The following is a 21,133-nucleotide window of genomic DNA, read 5'->3' on the forward strand; positions in this document are numbered from 1 at the left end:
ACATATACACATATATACTTATATTTTCTTACACAGTCTTCTCTACATCTCCATTTCCTTTAGATCTTTACACGGTCTCAAAGCTCATATGTTCTTTCTCTTACAACTTTTGACTTTTATGTCCTCTAATGTTCTTTCATTATTCCCCTGAGATTACACAAATATACCAATTCTACTCTCAAAGACAGTATTCCTAATAATTTTCTGGTACATCTAAATCCTGTAACAACCTATACACCCCACAAATCCATAGTCACAGGATGTGGAATCTACACATGTGGATATGTACAAAACTAAAACACATAAAGCATGCATACCATTCTCAGTCACACAAAATTCACCCCATATTCAGATTCACAAACACCAGAGCTGTTACACATTAGGCCCTGGCCCTGTTTGAACCAACGTGTTAGGAACTTTCACACACAAAGCACCTTACATCCATCACACCATCATGATACAACAGGTGCCCAGTACACGTATCAGACACACCCATAGGAAATGATGGTATTATTAAACAGTTATCTAGGAAGCAGTGAGCTTGTTTATTTGCCGTGGCAACAGAAACACTGACATAACAGTGAGGAATAGGTTCTTCAAAAATAAAACTTCATTGCTTGTCTCATTTGAGGTTATAAATCTCTAGGAGTTCAGAACGCAGAGGGTAAAAGGGTAACAGATGTGAAGGAAGGCAAATGGTACTGAAAATCCTAACCACAGCGAATGACACAGAAAGACAGGATAGTGCAATAGGCCAATTCTTTGCCCATACTAAAGGTAACTGTTTTGGGCAAAATAAGTATTTCCATGGGGGATGGGGAGAGTGGGGATAGTCGATAAGGGACAAGAGTGTAAGAGGGGAACAGAATGGGGCCAACTGTTTTTATGACTTTTATTCAATTTTTTAGGACCATCGTAGGATCCACAACCTGGCCACTCTTTGAAAGACAGTCCTCCAGGCCCTGAGGCAAAAAGTGAATCCTTCACTTGTTATTCCTCATTCTCTGGTAAGGAGAAAGGAAGGGCATTTCAAGTCCAAGCAGAGGAGGGTAGAGGGGGTCTGAATAGACCCATAGGTATCCAGCTCAGCATCTCTCCAAAGCCAGAGGGAGAAAGGTACACATGAGGACCAGTTACAATCTTTTTCTCTGCTCGGATTTGGGAATATGAGTCTCCTGTTTCTGTACCCTCAATAGGAACTCATTACAAACACTTTTCACATTTAGTGGGTAGAGAGGAACTGTGTGCCTACATTTTGGGGGAAGATATTTATTGAGGGAAAAAATGGAATTCATAGGTGCAGTATTCACAGGAATTGGGTAAATAGAGCCTACCCATTTGTAAAACCTCCCCATCCATCCAGAGTATGTGGGGATCCTTAGTTTAAGGTTAATATAGTTGTTATCAGCTCTCCAATGATTGAACAAATTCTGCCCATCATTTGATACTAGGCTGCCTGATGTGGAAACACATGCCCAGTCTGTAGGGGCCTCGTTAGTCAGAGGGAGCTCTTTGGTTGTAAACTTAGATTGACTCCGCCTCTCCCAGAGGAGCTTACTTGCAACCCTTGATATAGGGGTGGGACAGGCCAGATGGACACATCCAGTCAGTGGGGTGCGCATATATTTACTGTGGTGTGTTGCAATCTCATTGGCCACCTGTGTGTGGGGCGGGGGAGTCGTAGGAGGAGTTAGAATAGCTGTTGGGAGAGCAGTTAGAATAGCCGTTGGGATAGCCGTTAGAATGGCCCTTAGAATAGCCGTTAGGGTAGTCCTTGGAGTAATAGTCTTCCGGAGCAGGCCTCCTTGGGGGCGGCCTTTTCATGAGAGACGGCCCCTACCGGTCTGTTTGGTTTCTGATGCTTGGCAGAAATAAAGCGTTGCTTGACTTTCACTTTGCATTAGTCTCGGTCCTTTGATCACGGACTCTAACTCGGTTTTCTTCAGTGATCAACAGAAACGATCAGTTGCTGGGGAAAAGTCCTTACTAGGACCGGAGGAATCCCAAAAAGATCAGCAGAGAGCAGTGCTCTTTCTTGAAGAAATGCTGGGAGAGGGTCTGGGTATGCGAATGTTCGCAGAGAAACATGGAAGGGTATGTCAGTGTGAACCACCAAAGCATTTATGTTATCAGGAAGGCATGAAAGTACCAACAGCTTTAAGTAGGCCAGAAGCAGTCAGATTCTCAAGAGCTGGACTTGAGGTGGAGTATAGACATCCAGTCCATGTACTTTGGTAGCCTGTGTTCTGACATTCATCCCTTTACAAACCCTCTGCACTCCTCATCCTCATCATTCAGTTCCTAACAATCTTCCACATGCTTCTGAATTCTCTATGCCACTTGCCATAAAAAGTGATGATTGCTCTGACTTCTGAAACTCTAGATCAGTTACCCCTTTTTTAAGTTTCACGGAAGCATACAATGTATAGTTTGTGTCTAGTTCCTTTCATCATTAAATCTGTGAAAATAATATACATATACACATATATACTTATATTTTCTTACACAGTCTTCTCTACATCTCCATTTCCTTTAGATCTTTACACGGTCTCAAAGCTCATATGTTCTTTCTCTTACAACTTTTGACTTTTATGTCCTCTAATGTTCTTTCATTATTCCCCTGAGATTACACAAATATACCAATTCTACTCTCAAAGACAGTATTCCTAATAATTTTCTGGTACATCTAAATCCTGTAACAACCTATACACCCCACAAATCCATAGTCACAGGATGTGGAATCTACACATGTGGATATGTACAAAACTAAAACACATAAAGCATGCATACCATTCTCAGTCACACAAAATTCACCCCATATTCAGATTCACAAACACCAGAGCTGTTACACATTAGGCCCTGGCCCTGTTTGAACCAACGTGTTAGGAACTTTCACACACAAAGCACCTTACATCCATCACACCATCATGATACAACAGGTGCCCAGTACACGTATCAGACACACCCATAGGAAATGATGGTATTATTAAACAGTTATCTAGGAAGCAGTGAGCTTGTTTATTTGCCGTGGCAACAGAAACACTGACATAACAGTGAGGAATAGGTTCTTCAAAAATAAAACTTCATTGCTTGTCTCATTTGAGGTTATAAATCTCTAGGAGTTCAGAACGCAGAGGGTAAAAGGGTAACAGATGTGAAGGAAGGCAAATGGTACTGAAAATCCTAACCACAGTGAATGACTATCAGGAGCCATGGTAGCAGCATCCAGACAGAAAGACAGGATAGTGCAATAGGCCAATTCTTTGCCCATACTAAAGATAACTATTTAGGGCAAAATAAGTATTTCCATGGGGGATGGGGAGAGTGGGGATAGTAGATTAGGGACAAGAGTGTAAGAGGAGAACAGAATGGGACCAGCTGTTTTTATGACTTTTGTTCAATTTTTTAGGACCATCAAAGTCCCACAAATATCCACAACCTGGCCACTAATTGGAAGACTATCCTTCAGATGATGAGTCAGAAAGTGAATATTCTGAATCAGAAAATTCCTATTACTCCTCATTCTCTGGTAAGGAGAAAGGAAGGGCATTTCAAGTCCAGGCAGCTGAGGGAAGAGGGGGTCTGAATAGACCTATAGACATCCAGCTCAACATCTCTCCAAAGCCAGAGGGAGAAAGGTACACATGAGGCCCAGTTATAATCTTTTTCTCTGCCCTGATTTGGGAATATGAGGCTCCTGTTCTGTACCCTCAATAGGAACTCATTACAAACACTTTTCACATTTAGTGGGTAGAGAGGAACTGTGTGCCTACATTTTGGGGGACGATATTATTTATTGAGGGAAGAAGGAGAATTCTTAGGCGCGGTGTTCACAATTGCTGTAGTGTCAGTTCAACTTAAAAGGGGAGAATAAGTGTATAATTAAACCATAGCTTGTGGTACTCTAGAAATAGCTGACTGTAGAATACGTAAAAGCTCCAAATTGATAATCATCCATGTTAAGTGTCCTATGGTAATGACTTCCTGAACGTGAACTCAGCCTAAAACTACAAAGCACACAGTCTAAGTCAGATTATGCAAACACTGAGCATTTAGGTTTGGCATCAAAGAAGATCATTTAATTGAACAGTACTATAGGGATGGTAGATAATAATGTTTATAGTTATTAAAGATGTAATGTCATAAAACACTACCGAGAAAAAATATTTAAAAATTCTAAAGTTTTAGAGGAGAAAAATAATGTTCTAGAAAGTATAAAAAATGTGGATGAGTTAAACATCACATTCAACACAAGTGAAAAGAAAATTTATGACTTGGAAGGATAGAGCTAGGGAATTACGTTCAAATATAAATCAGAGAGATGAATAGAATATGAAAGAGGGATTAGGATAAATGAGGATAAAATGTGAAAGTATGACATATCAAACTGAGATTTGTGAAGAGTAAAAGAAAGTAAGACAAATAGATAATTGCCAATTTTTCTAAAACAACGGAAGATACGAATCCTTGGAATCAGGAAACATTTGGAAGCTCATTATAGGAAAGGCAAAAATAAATCCACACCTAAGTACACTAAAACCACCATTCAGAAACTCAGTAACAAAGACCTTAAAGCAAACGGAGAGAAGCACACAATCGAATAGTGATTTGTCAGGCAACAGTTGTTGAAACCTAATGGCAATACAAAATAATGTGCTGAAAGCAAAGAACAGTCACTTCGTAAAGAATAAGGGTGGAAAAAGACATTCTTCAGATAAAAAGTAGAAAAAATAAAATATAAAAGGCTAAAAACACTGAATCATTTCAGAAAGATGAAATGGAACACAGGAACAAAAGGTGAGCTGAGAAGTCTCTGAATGTAGATCGGTTTTGATGATTTACACACAAATCAGTGATCACTAATAGAGCGATGATAAGAAAACAGGTGTAACTGAAGTACTAGATGACAATCACATACAATATGACTGGGAGTTCAAGTGTTCCAGGCTCCTTATTTTGCACAAAGAGTGGGTAGCACCATTGGCTCAAATTCTGTACTCAGAAAACAAAGGGAATTGGGTAAATAGAGCCTACCTATTTGGAAAACCTCCCCATCCATCTGGTTTATGTGGGGATCCTTAGTTTAATATATTTATTATATATTATTTATATATACTTATTATTTTATATAATTTATATATAATATATATTGTAATATATAATATTATTTATTAATATATTTATTATTAGCTATCAAATGATTTAACAAATGACCACAAACTTAGTGGATTAAAGACAACAAAAATGTGTTCTGTCATAGTTCTAGACGTCAGAAGTCTAAAATATGGCATATGGAACCACCCATCTAATCAGAAATAATCTCCCCATCTCAGGGTCCTTAATTTAATAATATCTACAAAGTCCTTTGGTTCTTATAAGGTAACATTACAGATTCTGGTGACAGGATATGGGCATCTTTGGTTGAGGCATTATTCAGCCTGTAACAGCTAAAGTAAAACTCATACAGTGATGTATGTATAGTCAGGTAAACAAATATTAAAATACATTGACTGTGCTCTGTGATAGCACAGATCCAGGACACACTCTCGGGATCCCATAAAGACAAAGTACATATATTATGTCCATCTAGCCATCGACACTTGGGACAAAGAAATATTGTCCAGGACTTTTACTTTGGAGCTTTGGCTAGAAAAGAGACCATAGTGTCCATGTGTGTCTGGCATAGAGTGAGCAATCAGTTGCATTGAATGTATGAAATATTGGATATATCTCCTTAACTTTAATTCAATTTATAGAAATCATAACGGAGCAAGATGCTGCTGCAGAGCCTGGTCCTAATACCCAGCAAGAAGGAAACAATGCCATTTTCTCAGGTGTATCAGGCAGTAAGAGTACTCGTAAGTAGAGAGGCCTGAACTGGAGGTCGGGGGTGGCCAAGGGAATTGTAAGTATGGCTGAGGGTCCAGCTGAGCATTAGCTGTCTACACACTGATAGATGAGAGATGTTAGCTGATTCAAAACCATGTCTGGACCCACTGAAAATGCAAGGTCTTTTCCTTGTCTAGGAGGAAGTGCATCTGAATAACAAACTGAGGGTTGCTGGGGGTGGAGGGTTGGGATGGGGTGGTTGGGTTATGAATGTTGGGGAGGGTATATGCTGTGGTGGGTGCTGTGAAATGTGTAAGCCTGAGGATTCACAGACCTGTACAAATAATACATTGTATGTTATATATAATACATTATATGTTAAAACATATAATAATACATTATATGTTAATAATAAAAAGTGCATTCGTGAAAACTGAAACAAAACAAAACAAAACAAAACAAAACAAAAAAAAGAAAACAAAAAACAGCAGCCTGGCGATTCAAGGGAAGTCTCAAAAAAGACAAATACCCCAAATGCAAGGTTATCAAAACAGGGCCATATTTGCCTTCTCTTCTCTGAAGAGTGAGCTCCTTAGCATATGTCTCATCTCCATGGGTGGAGAAGGGGCAGAGATTTGAAAGGGTCTTAGTTTCTCCCTCTAGTAACCTCCTACCCTCATAAAAACACAGAAATCTTTATTCCGTCACACCCACTGCTGGACTTAACCCAGTGTCCTCTCATATTTACCCGCTTACACTCATCCCTGAATTTCTCCTTCTCCACTCCCATATCCTTGCACTCTCAGACACACTCATAATCTCAGATCTTCATGTCTTGAACATTTACATCTCATTTTGCAGCATATGCATTCCTCAAGTTTGCTTTCTCTAATGTCCTTCCTTAGCCACTCTAATGTTGAACTCACACAAATAATCTCACTCTTGTAGGACTTTTTAATTTCTCATTAACAATGCACACAGCCAAGACAGTCATTTAACATTTTATAAAACTCCCGTTTCCAGTCCCCTAGAACCCCCATGTAATTCCACAATCAAGGAGCTCACATGAAGTGCCACATCCTTCGTTCACATGGTCAGTGTGTATTGCTTTCCCAATCTCAGCAGTTATCACAAAATCACCCAGCTCCATATTTCACTCACAAACCAAATAGATACTCTGCAACTACTTAAACTTTATACTATGTGACACACAGGTCACTTGTAATACAGGGAAGACATACTGCTGTACATCTCTAGAAGGATGTTGCAGTGTCACCCACGACGCTCATGCTACCTTCACATGCAATGGCCCGGTCACCTCTACATTCTCTGAATAAAATTGTTGAGGACATGTGTCAGACACATACACACATCAGACTGTGTTCACTAACATGGCACACATACTAAGTCCCTAGAAAATACAGCAACCCCACTGAATTGTCTCATTCCAAAACCAACATGACCTATCAGACACTTTCCAGTGACCAAAGAGAAAAAGTAGGTGCATTTTGTGAAATAAAGTTGAGTTATAAGCTTCCCTGAAGTTTGTAAACCCAGGAGGAGACTTAGTATGTTTTAGTTATTTTCTAAAGAACAAAAATGGACTTATTTCCTGAACGTTGAGTTTGGAAATGTAGATTAGGAGGAAGAAAAACTAACCGGTGATTTTTGTGATATGTTTAAATTCATGGCAGAGATCGAGATGATCCTAGAAATACACATATTTTACCAGGGAAATAACCAACAGCCGAGAATTTCGCTGTTCATTGGTAAGGTTTAGAGGTAGGCTTATGTGTACAGTGAGTATAGATGCAAAAATTAATCAGAATAGTGTGTGAGGAGGATGTGAGGAGGGTGACACCACCAACTGGGCCAAGTGACAGCTGAGCCATTTGGCAGTCATAGCTCCTCAGAGGGGAGCTGTGCCCAAAGTGGGGAGGTGTTGCCTGGAGTCAGCCTTGGGAACCCTTCTGGAGTCTCCTGGTCCCGCAGAGCTGTGCAGCAGAGCCCTCAGGTAAGGTCCGACCCAGATACCTGAAAGAGGAGGCCAAGGAGCCGTGGTGGAAGTCAGTCAGTTCCTTCCTGTAAATTCAAACCCTCTCAGGAAGCAACAGGACTTTTCATATCATAAACCACAGCTGGCAGACCAAAGACCTTTACTGACATGCTCTGAATTTATTCTTGTGGTAAACAAAATAGTGAGAGTGCAGGCACCTTATTACCATGTACTAGGCAAGAATTTGAGCCTCTGATCCATGGCAGAAAACAACATAAGGCTTTCAGAGGTAACCAGACATTTCATTCCAGAAAATGTTTTCAGATACCTAGATTTTAGAACTTTCAACGGAAGCTGGACTATAATCTTCATGGGGACATGTGCCGTGTGGGTTATTGTTCATGCTATTTCTTGAATGTTTAGTGAAGGAAAAAAATAAAGTAAAATAAAGTCACCTGTCTGTTTTTCCTTCTCTTTCCCAGAAGTTTTAAACACATCTGAAGATGTTTTACCTGGACCCTCTGAGTTGGCCCAAGGCCATGGCCAGATGGCAGCAGATGCAAAGTCACAATACTCCTGTGTGCCTGCAGACAAGCTCGTTCGCTGTGGTATGTGGTAGGGGAGAGGTTGGTCTGAAGGGGAATCAGGCAGGGAGGTGAGGCAGCATGTTAACTCAAAATTAGAATTAAGTGCCCATGCTCAGCTATGGCCATAAACGACCCCTTTGCTCAAGGACTGCCCAAGGTCTCTGTTCTTAAATAATAGGCAAAAATGTACCATATCAGGATCCCTGTCTTCTTTGGAAGACGCTCTTAAAGGATCTGAATGGGAAGATTAAAACTCTAAGAGAAATATAGAAATACAATTCTGGAAGAGGAGTTTGCGGCAAGTTTGTGAAGTCTTAATTTGAACATCTCCAGCACCAGGATTCCCAGGAAGCCCTGAAAATTTATTTTGTCTATATCTATAATATTGTTATATCTATCCTCTCTCTCTACATATATATGTGTGTATAAATAGACACCAACATAGAAGTAGATAGATACACATGCAGAGTTCTTCATAAAACCTGTACCCCATGCTCCTTAATTACAGTTTCTCCTGAGGAAAATCAAGCTGAAAATATCCAACTTTAGTGACTCCATACTATTTTATAGACATGGTTCTTTCTACATATTCAGTGTTCTTTACACATCTCCAGAAATCCCACATGCAAGGTACTCAGTATTATGGGCATCCACCATAAATGCAATTTTGATCATTGTTATTTACTTCTCTTTGGGAGTAAGTGAAGTTTTAATTGGTAAACTCACCTTAATACTAGAGTTTTCTACTGAGAAAATCACTTAATTTCTGTGAGAGCAAGTGTCATGTGTGATAATGTTGTCTAACTTAGAGTGTTCACTCAATGTGGCTCTTTTGAAAGGATACAGACTCCAGAAAATGCTGCATCTCAATATATTGTTTTATTTTTATTCCATTCACCGGAATTCAAGAGGAAGACTCAAGAGGATGCGGCTCAGCCTAACTCCTCTGCCTCACAGTACTTCTCCTGTGTCTCCTCTCTATCTAAGCTGATTCCTGCTAATGAGGATGGTAAGAGAAATACACAGGTGGGGTCTGAGCATGGATGGGAGGTACAACTGAGCTGCTCAGCCCAAGCCCTCTAATTTATTCTCCACTTAAAAATCTGAAGAGGGCTTCAGGGCAGAGGCACTAAGACTGAAGGCTCTGCAGAGGGACAAATGGGAATGTGCCTCCAGGGTTAGGACCCAGTTACTCGTGAGAGTGCTGGGACAGCTGGGGGCCGGGAAGAGCACTGTGCTGGTGTGGGCCTTTCATCATAGTCTTCCCCCTCAGGTGAGCATAGACTCCTCACACACACTCCTGCATCCGTCTGCCTTCCTACCAGTTATGGTCCCATTTCTCCTTCCCTTTGCTTTTAGACATGCCTTCATTCTTCATCAATCTTCCCCTTCTCTTGTATGTGAGGGCGCAGCTATGCCCTCATACCCTCACTCCTTCACACAATCAGACTCACCCATTTACACACTAATGCCATACGGAATTTACATCCCCTCACACCAATCACCTGGTTTAACTACCTCACACTAAGCCAAATTGTGGAAAATTGGTACACCCTGAGAGGGGTGCACCTTCATAGAGAGCCTTACTCATCCATGTGCCACTTCATACACGAAGACATTGGCACTTCATAGAGCTGCATGTTTGGGGAGCTCAGGTCACTTCTGGTAACACTCTAAGTCCTGTTGTCTCATGACAAGAAAAGGCACCAGTCCTGCACTTGTTCATATGCTCTGCCACACTGTGGAATACGCATGCACACACTCATCTGCCATCACCTTGCACCATCGTCAGTAACACTCATCAGGTTCTCCTGGGTGGCTCAGTCATTTGGGCAGCCAACGCTTGGTTTTGGCTCAGGTCATGATCTCGGGGTCCTGGGATCAAGCACCACATTGGGCTCTCTGCTCAGTGGGGAGCCTGCTTCCCTCTCTCTCTCTCTCTCTCTCTCTCACTCTGCCTACCTCTCTACCTACTTGTGATCTCTGTCTAATAAATAAATAAAATCTTTAAAAAAAAATTGGCAGTTGGGATCCAATGTGATTCTGACGATCTGATACCATTAGTTATGTTTCACGTAAGAGCCGAAAATGTAACAGCCCAATATGGAATGTATAGAAAAGATCCTTCCATTAACTGTTAAGGGCCAGAAGTGGTGACTCATTATTGGATTTGAAATTCAATCCTTGATGATGCTTGTATAAAAACAATATAAGTAATTTGGAGGAGGATTTGAGTAAAACTTTCTACCTTGAGAAATAACAATTGAATGACAGCTATCGGAATGGCAAGTATAGATGGTATAACCCATTTTTGATTGATGCTTTTTTTTCCCCTCTTTTATTAAAAAAAAAAAAACTGAGGCAATGGTAGATCTGGATCAAATCAACTTTTCCAGGTCTTTTATATTTTCTGTCTGTTTCCATCCATACTTTAATCCCCTTCCGCTGAACCAGAAAAGTATTCTTGCCAAACTGAAATGGAAGTTATTCTTCATCAGCTTTGATTTATGATTCAAACTGGAGCTTACTAAGACTTTACTGGAGGATTTCATAATCTCATTTCCAAACAATCTAAGGGCCTTTAGCAAGTGTTTGATAATTAAGAATTCCACTAGATGGCAATTGTAAGTAGTGTATTAAGTTCAGATTCATTTTTTACAGCATGGGAAATGGCCCACGTCAGGAGACATAACTTACTCTATTTGGGGTAAAACATTATATTTAAATGTACTTAGTGGAGCCTTCAGTCCAGGAATTAATGAGATACCATATTGATACAGAATATTTGAATAAATTACTACCAACGAGAAATAGATGCTGATTAAACAGAACCAAGACCTAAGGGATATATTTTCAAAAGAGTTTCAACACACTATGTGAAAGGCATCTCTGCCTTCACCCAGATGATCCCTTGTCATGGGATCTGATCCCATGTCTAATAAATAAATATCATTGATATATATAATATATATATAGTATAATAATATACTATTTATATATTTTATATAAATAAATTTATATATAATATATAAATACATATATAAATTTATATGTATAATATATAAATTTTATAACTTTTATAAATAAATATATATTTATATAAATAGCATATTATAATATATTATTTATATATATTATGTGACTGATCCACACCCTCTAGTTCAGCCCCTTTCCCTTGAGTGTGAGCTGGACTTACAGACTTCCTCATGAAAAGAACATAGTAGGGCACTCAGCTGAGTGCAGGACTCTTCGTTTCCACTGAGGTCATGATCTCAGGGTCCTGAGATCAAGCCATGCATCAGGCTCCATACCCACAGCAGTGTGCAGAGTTTGTATTCTCCCTCTGCTCTTCCCTTGGGCTCTGTCTTACTCGCACAAATAAATCTTAAAAAAAAAAAAGAAAAGAATATAGTAAGCAGTATGGGGTTCACTACCAAGACTGTGTGAGAAAAGGCTATGGCTTCCATTTTGGACATTCTCTTCTTTCTTGCATCACTTACTCTGTGCAGAAACAAGTCGCTGTGTTGTGAGGCAGAGGTGCAGGGAGGGACACGTGCACTGGGATGTGAGTGTCCTGAGACCTGCCAACAGCCTCAGGAACCACACTGAAAGGGCATCTTCCCATTCCAGTCTTGTGGTAAGAACATGTCCCTAGGCAACAGCTTGACTATAATTTCATCAAAGACCCTGAGCCAGAGGCACCAAGCTAAGCTGCACCTGCAGTCCACAGAAATTGGAAGGTAATCAATGTTCATCGCTTTCAGCCACTCATTTTGCTACATAGCCATGGGTAGCCAATGGACCATGTTGATTAATTCCTTAAATAATATTAGCTTATTAAACTGTCACTCCTTTATTTTAATGGATATAATTTGCGAATGCTTTCTTACCAGAGATGACATGAATTGCAAAATGCAGATATTCTACCTAGCATTTGAATTCTTTTTATGTTACGTGTTACGTTACGTGTTACTATGTTACATGTTTTTTAGGGAGCAATTATGTTTCAAAACAAATAGGAACATCTCATACTTGTTAAAGTAAATTTGATTCCTAAATTTTGAGCATACTTACATCCAGGTAAAGGGGAAAAATGTAGAAATAGAAATTATAAAGTGATGTTAAATCCATTAATTATAAAATAATGAGACTATTGTATCTCTCAGACCATCTTTGTAGAGCTCTCTTAAATTAATCTGGTGTAGCTATTTATCACATATAGTAGAATAGGCTATTTATACTCAGAACATGATTTTTCTGGCTCTTCCTCATAACTTGCCTCACTGGATCCATGCCTATTATTTCTAAGGGTAAATAAGTAAGTAAATTAAATAGAAATGTATTTCCTAGTACGTTCTACAAGAGGCTTCGGTGACAGATAAATGAGTATTTTACATGAGAAAATTCTATTTTAATTATAGGAATCAAAAATTTGTAGTATTTCTAAATGTGTATCCGTATACCTAATGGAAACTTAATAGGTATGTCAGCATTAATGTCGACAAATTATGATAATTTCCGCGGGTGATCTCCAAGTACTTTTTCAGAGTAGCATTCCCGATTCTGGTGTAGTTCCTAAATAGGGCAACAACTGTTATGTTTACAAAAAATACACACTAATTTTCGACATCTATCAGTAAAACAAAAGAGATGTAAGACTGTATGAAAAGATCCCAGTGACCTGTGCCTGTGCTCTCACCCTTTCAACTTCCAGAGCCAATCCAAGCCTTCCATCATAATGATAGTTTCACTTGGTCCAACAGCCATCCCACCCCTAACAGACCATTGCTCTGTTTTTCCAGGGGCTTGCCAGCACTCTCTGGTTAGATCCCCACTTGTAAAAATGAAGCAGATGCTTGTTTGAAATGGGGGTCAAAATGTAAATCACAGAACTTAAACAAAACCTTTGCCTGTGGAAAAGGCAGGCTAATTTGGAATGAAGAGTAGACAAAGCAAATGTGCTTGGTGCTCTGGTTGATCTATCTATTTTGTAGGCCGGTCTGGTAGTCAGTAGTCTAGCAGCTGCCCACAGCTGTCTGAAAACTGGCTCAGCTCTTGCTGCTACTCGGTCATGGTCATAAAGTGAACCTTAGCTCCCAAGTACACTTTAAAGAACTCTGTCACCCACTCATGATTCCAGGGTCCTGGGATCGAGCCCGGCATTGGGTTCTCTGCTCAGCGGGGTCTTGCTTTCTTTCTCTCTCTCTTTCTTTCTTTTTCTTTTTCTGTTTCTTTTTTTTTTTTTTTTTTTTTCTGCAATGTGTTCTGTGTATTGGGCAAAACTTCACACTGACAGTCCAGGGCAATCATGTGTTTTTAATTTGCAACAAAGCACTGAAATGTCAGGCTTAATGAGAAAGAAAAGCACCATGCAGAGTGTGAGTCCTTCAACTCCTTTGGAAAAACATTTTCCTATGCAGACTGATCGGCTTTCACTGTGACACCTATTGTACTGCAGTAACATGGAAGACTCAGTGAGGAATTCCTTCTATCCTAAGGCACTGCATGCGCTGTGGAAAGGTCAGAGGAAGTAGTCTTAGAAGAACCAGCTAAATAACTGATTAAATTTCGTGATATAACATGAAACAAAATGTATTTGTCAGAATATTCTGCATCTAATCATCGCTTTCTTCCAAGGCTATTAACGGCCTTTATTACCTCCCTGATGGAACAGTGGACGGTGAGGTGCTGAAAGCCATAGGTATGGGGCAGGTCACAGAAGAGGACTATGGCACTGTCGCCCTAACAACATTGTCTAAAACCTGTCAACATGTGTTGTTCTATTAAGACACAAGTTTGAATTGTGTGCCACGGTGCAAGTTGTGGAAAATGAGTCCCCCAGCTTTTTTTTTTGTCTGGGGGCCTTGCCTGGTCTTAATACTGAAAGTTCAAGAAAATTTCAGCAGTCCTTACTAGAATTCAGTATTGCTTTGGAGTGCTATAGTATTTGCTAATTTGAGGAATTTGAGGAAGGACAGAGTTCCTTAGTTTCATAGTATCAGTTTCATTGTATCAGAAGCTTGCTGGCAAGTATAGTTCAGGCTGCCAGAAATCCTCTGAGATCAGTATCTAATTTATATAAATTCTAGGGATAGATTAGGCTTTATGGCTGGTTTAGGGGATTCTCTCCAATTAGAGAACTACTTATAAACTGGCCAGAGATAAGGCTGTTTTCTTGATTGAAGATCTATGAAGAGTAAACTTTCATAACTTTCTGGATACCCTATTCTCTAAGAGTTGCTCGCTGAAGGGAGTAAAGTGGATGGAGTGGTTAGTGGTCCCAACTTTAAGTTTACAGAAAAAGTAAAGTTTATTTATTTTTTTTAAAGATTTTATTTTTTTGTTTGACAAACAGAGATTATAAGTAGGCAGAGAGGCAGCCGAGTGGAGGGGAAGCAGGACCCCGCTGAGCAGAGAACCCAATGCCGGGCTCGATCCCAGGACCCTGGAATCATGACCCAAGCCGAAGGCAGAGGCTTTAACCCACTGAGCTACCCAGGTACCCCGAAAAGGTAAAGTTTTAATGGTCCTGTTTTGTACCTGAGAATCTACTTAGATAAGTACATTTTCTGGCATTGTTATGGGCTTAAAATCATGTTCGATTCTGTTGTCTGTAGATATTAAGTGGAAACAATTTTCCCTTCAAATATTTTCAAAACGTGTTTTTTTCAAGCTGACTTTTCATGGTTTCCCGGGAGGTAGCAACAGTGGGTATTTGTAGAAGTTATGCCATAATTGTTAGAGTGTGTTTTCTAAAAATTAAATATAAGCACAAGGTCATTTTGGGAATCTTATCACTGCACTGTTTGGCAGTGATCAAAGAAAATATTGACAGACCTCTATACTTGATGTATATCTATAGACATCTATGGTTCACTTTTTAGTTTAGATTTATAGAAGTCAAATATAGTAATGAACTAACAATAAAAAGAAAGAAGAGAGTTAAATTATACTTAGCAGGACATCAAATAAATTGGAGATTATGTGTGAAAATGGCAGATCACAAGTGGAAAATAGGACTGTACATCTTGGCCAAGAGTTGTTAATAGCAAAATCACAATCTTGCTCCTGAAAGGGTAGATCATTTATTGTCAAGTCCTCAAGTTTGTTGGCTAAGAACTTCATTTTATGTGAGTGCTGATGGTGCAATATTGTCTCACACTTTTTTTTTTTTCCTCCACAAAACCTTGCAAACTATTTCTCCCTGGCATGGGGAAAATGTCTATATTAAAGTGGGAAAAATTAAGACACCCATGAAGGCTCTCACTCTGTAGCAAGACAAGCTGAACCAAAATGTATTATCACTTAATGGTCATAGGTAATGAGTTTTAAACGGTTTCTTAACTCAGCCATTCCTTAAAAGTTAAAAGGAACTTTATGGGAGACATTACCTTCCCCAAAAGAATAGCGTATATCTACTAGCTTATCTCCCTGGACTCCACGCTTCTGATCTGTGCCCGGTACTGCAAGATACATGTTTCTGGAAGCTCGGGGGCCATTGAAAGCGAAGGGTGAGGCCTGCTCTGTTATTTCCAGTTAATGGCCCTTAGGGAGGTATATCGTCTCTGTCCATGTGGATCCCCTTCCCTCTGTGACAACTCAGTTATAGTAAGTACACATAGCATCGACCGAGAGCAGAAACATAAATCAAATTGACATAAGTCCAATTCAGAATCATAAATCAATTTGACAAAAGTTGAATTAAAAAAATATTTGAGCTGTGTGAGATTGACTGTGATCTTTTGAAGCTGTTTAAATAGAAAGATTTGGGCATGGTGTATCATTTTGGGAAGTTTATAGGGACAGTTGAAATATATGTCAGAAGCTTACCTGTGTCTCTAAAAGACATAACTACCATTAAAATAACTTCTCTGTAGCATTTTTCTTTTTAAGATTGCTCATGGTAGTGATTACAGTGACTTATTCTTACATGTGCCCTCAGGGATGTAGTCAGTATTGTTAAAGAAAAATTGTACTCACCTTATTTTTAAAAATTTTGGTCACTTTACAGTGTGTCCTTAATTTGTAGATATTCTATTATTTGTTCAAGTTATATTTTGGCCCTCATATATAGGTATTGTCCAGGCAGAGAAGATAACCTTTCAAATTTAAGGTTTTACTACTTCAAATCTTTTTTTGCTCCCTGGATAAATCATTGTGCCTACAGAACCACTCCAGTGGCCAAAACCATGTTCTTACATTAGGGGATATAATTTTAGACTGCTATTAAAGGACAGTTCCAAGAACATTGTCCTTCTATAAATGATTAAATATTGTGTTACTTTTGATTTTTTTAGCTCGTTAAGTCATTTCTTAGAAGCCCGTGATGTATCTGGGCTTAGTAGTGTTTTGTTCCTCTGGCATATGCTAACTTATTACTTGGAAGATTACTGATACCTGACTACCCTCAATGATTCAGTCTCACTCTTTATTTCTAAAGTAGGGAAAATCTCGTATTCCTTATTTGTGTGTTATGTACCTCAGTGTACTTATAAGGCACATTAGCAATATTCTGTGAAACATTTTCCGTTACTTCTAGTTCTCCAGAATTGTAGAGGATATGAAGATGGAGAAAGGGTGAGTTCTTGGGGATAAATATTCACGGGTAATTCAGGAAGGTGGAGGTCTTCTCATCTGGCTGCTGTTTTGGCTTCCCTTGTAAACCCACTCTCCAGTAGCTGCTTATGTCCTGTCTGCATGAAGATGATCATGCCATCCCCATCTATTCTTTTTGTTTCTTCTCAAGGTGAAAGCCATGTTCGCGAACAGGTGTGTAATAGTAGAAAGTAGGCTGAAACAAATGTGAGAAGACTCATGCCCATAATGGCTGTGAAATTCTGGACAAGGGACTTAGCCCTTGGCAAACACAGTTTTGTCATGGAAGGTGGTGGTTGAAATACTGAACACTAAAACTCTGTGATTCCATGACTTTCATTGGAGAACAAGGAAGCACCAGCTACCCCTGTATCTCTCCCTTTTTAGGTCCTGGTTTTCTTCAGAATTTTCTGCTGTTCTCATTTACATTTCCTTACCTCAGCTAAGGGAACAGTTCAGTCAGAGGGGTGGGCAGCAGTGGCCCACCCACACCTCCTCCACCTGCCCAGAAGTTCACCTACAGGAGGGATGCCAGCAGCACCCCTGGTCTCTGCTAGAGGCATTTCTGGGTCCTGGCAGTGTGCTGTTGCCACACGTGCCACAGACCAACAGTGCTGGGGAACTGTTAGCTCCCCTGGGGCAATGCCTCACTGATGAAGGATGGGAGTTCATGAAAACACCAGAGCTTCCTTACTTACACACAGGAGACAACTTGAGGGGGGTTTCTGTCCTGTCTCTCCAGGCTGAAGGGGGGTAAGTGGCAGTTACCCACAGAGCAAAACTAACTTCATTACTTATCTTTCTTTCTCCGCCTTACATCCCCATTTCCACACGGCACTTTCTGCAATAACTTCCAGAAGAACTGGTCGCATGTGTGTCCTCATTTCAGACTCTGCGTTTGGGAAGAACACTTGTTTTGTCTCTATTCTCCTCCTCTGTTCTTCTGAGACAGTGTTCCTGGTTTGCATTTTAGAGTCGTCACATTCTCTTGTCAGGCAGAACCTGCTTTTTTTCCCCTAAGTATGTGAGCATTGGGTTTGTGTTACTTATAAAAGTAGCTTCTGTTCAAGAGACAGTACTGTGGTCCATGCTTCTTGTTTCTGCTAGAAATGCCCTTCCCTTCTTCTGCCCTTTCTCCATGTCCCTGCTCAACCTTGCTCCTGTCCCTCCCACAAAGCAAGATACCAGGAAATAAGCTCCTCCTAATGGTCGCATCTGAAAGAGGAGTAGTCTTTCTACATACTTCAAAGATGACCCCCCCCCAGCTCCACTGGCCCCCATTGCACCTTGGACTTCTCTTATGATATTAATTACATGTATAATAACTTCTTACTGACTGTTTCCCTTCCCAATGGCACACACTGCATGTTGCTTTCAGGGTTTGCAAGTCTTAGGGGACAATGGAGCAAGCACGGGGCCCTGGAGCCTCACAGCCACCCAACTCCTCTGAAGCCTCCCTGGATGGTTGTCCCTGCTTCCTAGCTCCCTGATTTTCTGGCATCCTGGCCCCTGCAGCCTCCTTTTCCCCACTCCCCACCCCGTAACCTCTGCCAGCCTTTCCCCAACAGGAGCGTGGTCACGGGTGCAGGGAAGCTCAGCGTGGATGTGTGCCCTTACAGTAACTAGAACCTGTTAGAACATCAACAGTTCTGGACTAGCAGCACTACCTAGTGGTCCATCCGCTGGTTGTTGCAACTGGCTTGGTGCCTGCCCCTCATGGAGGTTTGAGTGCCTCTCAGGACAAAGGTTTAAAGATCCTCGGGGGTGGCCCATTTGTCCTGGTGGAACAGCCCACCGAGCAGTGAGACACGGAACTTGACTTCTCCAGACCCTGTGCCCTCTGAGGCATCGTTCCTGTGTCTGCCGCAGGCTCAGTGAGCACGGGTGCAGTCTCCGTTGCTGGACGGTCTCAGGCTTGTGCCACCTGTGAGGGTCCACCCTCGTGCCACAGTCCTTACATCCCAGAGCGCTCCCTAGGCTGGCTCTGTCCCTAAGGATAGGTTCTCACTCTCACATTCCAGATTTTCTGAGTCTGGCTTGTATTTCTCTCCCTTGGTGGGCTTGTGGTACCCTTTGGGCGGGAATCGCAGTAATATGAATTGTAATCCTGGTGATTCCACCCATAAGTTAAGTCTTTGGATATTTATTTGCCTTTGAAATGAGCATTGCGTAATAAAAGATGAAGAGTTAAAAAAAAGAAAAAATGTTCAAAATTTAAAATGTAAATTAGGCTCTTCTGAAAATGCCATGGAACAACAAAAGCAAACAGATACAGACTGTAACAGGAAGGAGGAGGCATTTTATGTATATGTAACAGCACTTCTTTCCTGCTTTCTGCACAAGGGGCCCCACATTTTCATTTTGCACTGGGTCCCCAAATGATGTAGCTCTCTGCACAACGAGGTCTCAGACCCGACCAGGTGCTACATATTTATCTCCTGGCTGGCTTCGCACAGAGAGCCTACAAATTGAACTAATTGCCTTCTCTAAAGAAACAACTCAGGTAAAAAATGAGGTGCTGGTTGTTATTTTTCTGTACAACAAATTGCCTTAAAGCTTAATAACTTAAAACAGTAACACTTCTTTTTGGCTTTTTTGGCTCTGAGGGCTGCCTGCATTCAACTCGTCTATTACTGCTCAGGCTCTGTTATGTCGCTGTCAGAGCCTGGTGAAGGCTCCCTCAAACATCTGGTGAGGACGCTGGGTGTCTGCTGGGAGACCAATGGGACCGTCTTCTAGAACAATTCTATATGGCTTCTGCATATGGCCAGAATTCCTCAGACCATGGGAGTTGGGATGCTGAAGAGAAAGAGAGAGAGAAGTAGAAACGCTATTGTCTTTTCTGGGCTGACCCAGAGTGTCCTTCTCTCCTTATAGTATTGGTTTGAAGTATTGACATCAGAAACCCATAGAATAATATACAGGTCTTAGGACTCACCAGCTGGGCCAGGGAGATCGTCCAGGTAGACAGGAAAACACTGATTGCACGGTTGGTGCTGCTGGTGCTATTGAGTAGGTGAGTGTTACTCCTCTGTTGGAACGTTCCTTTTCTGGTATTAAATATAGTTAGGTGATGTCTTCATGTTCGGCTCTTCAAAACATGATTTTGAATATCTGACTCAAAGTCCTGGCCTTGTCCTACTGTTAGCCTTTGCTCGAGTCATGTAAGTTCCCACAGCAGCTGTTTCCACCCATGTTTGCTGTGCGAATTAATAATAGAATGCATGTAAAATCATTTCTTAAACCATTCAGGATATGTGAATGTGAGTTAGTAGGAAAAAAAATACAGTTCCACTGGAAAACTTGGTGGCAATTGCAATTAGTTCTGTAGATTTGGGTTTTGTTTTTACTGAGAACCATTGATGTCTTGTAGAGTATAATCTCCTCCTGCCTTCCTCCTCTGGCTTGGCCCTTACCCACTTATTTGGTTGGTTGTTTCTTGCCAAGGATAACGGATGATATCCCTTTCTCTCCTCATTTACGATTTTCATAATTTTCCCCATCATATACCTTTCACCTTAGCACTGTGAGCTTTTCGACATTTGGGGTTTAAGGAGCATGGGAAGAAATTGGAAATGGGAGAAGCCACAGAGGTAATGATTTTATCCCAGGGGTGCCTGGGTGGCTTAGTTGATTAAATGTCCGCCTTTGGCTCAGATCATGATCTCAGAATCCTGGGATCAGCCCGCCTCAGGCTCCCTGCTCAGCGGGGAGCCTGCTTCTCCCACTCTTTCTGCCCCTCCCCCAACATATGCGGGCACTCTCTCTCTAATAAATAAAATCTAAGAAAAAAAATGATTTTATCCTAAAAATGCAGCATAATAAGGAATCCCAATCCAACCTAGAAAACTCCCAACACCACCTGCCAATATAAATCTCTCGTTTCATTGATCTTGACCCTGTAGTCTTCATTGTCCCCCATAAAATGGGCACTTATCACCTCGTATTCAGTTTTCATATACTTCTTACACATGTCTTATCCTCTCGTTCAGCAGACACACAGTCCCAGCTTTGCAGGTTTTTGTGTCCCCTAACAGTGCATGATAACATGTTCTAGAGTTTTACGTACTATTGGAGTTCAATAAATTCTCCCGGTACACTGATTTATACTAATAGTTTCATCATT

At 40.7% G+C, this 21,133-nt stretch overlaps 1 protein-coding gene across 1 annotated transcript in view; it reads left to right on the forward strand.

Moving 5' to 3' along the window:
* The window catches only part of LOC131831192 (protein FAM170A-like), an 85,400-nt gene that overhangs the window by 3,674 nt on the left and 60,593 nt on the right, over positions 1 to 21,133 (forward strand). Inside the window, exons 3-4 of the mRNA XM_059173370.1 lie at positions 8,308 to 8,433; positions 9,322 to 9,421. Of these exons, the coding sequence (XP_059029353.1) occupies positions 8,329 to 8,433; positions 9,322 to 9,421 (205 nt within the window). The 5' untranslated portion in view covers positions 8,308 to 8,328. The remainder of the gene's footprint in view (positions 1 to 8,307; positions 8,434 to 9,321; positions 9,422 to 21,133) is intronic.

This window comes from Mustela lutreola, chromosome 5 (genome assembly GCF_030435805.1).
Source record: "Mustela lutreola isolate mMusLut2 chromosome 5, mMusLut2.pri, whole genome shotgun sequence".
In the NCBI taxonomy this organism is placed as follows: Eukaryota; Metazoa; Chordata; class Mammalia; order Carnivora; family Mustelidae; genus Mustela; species Mustela lutreola.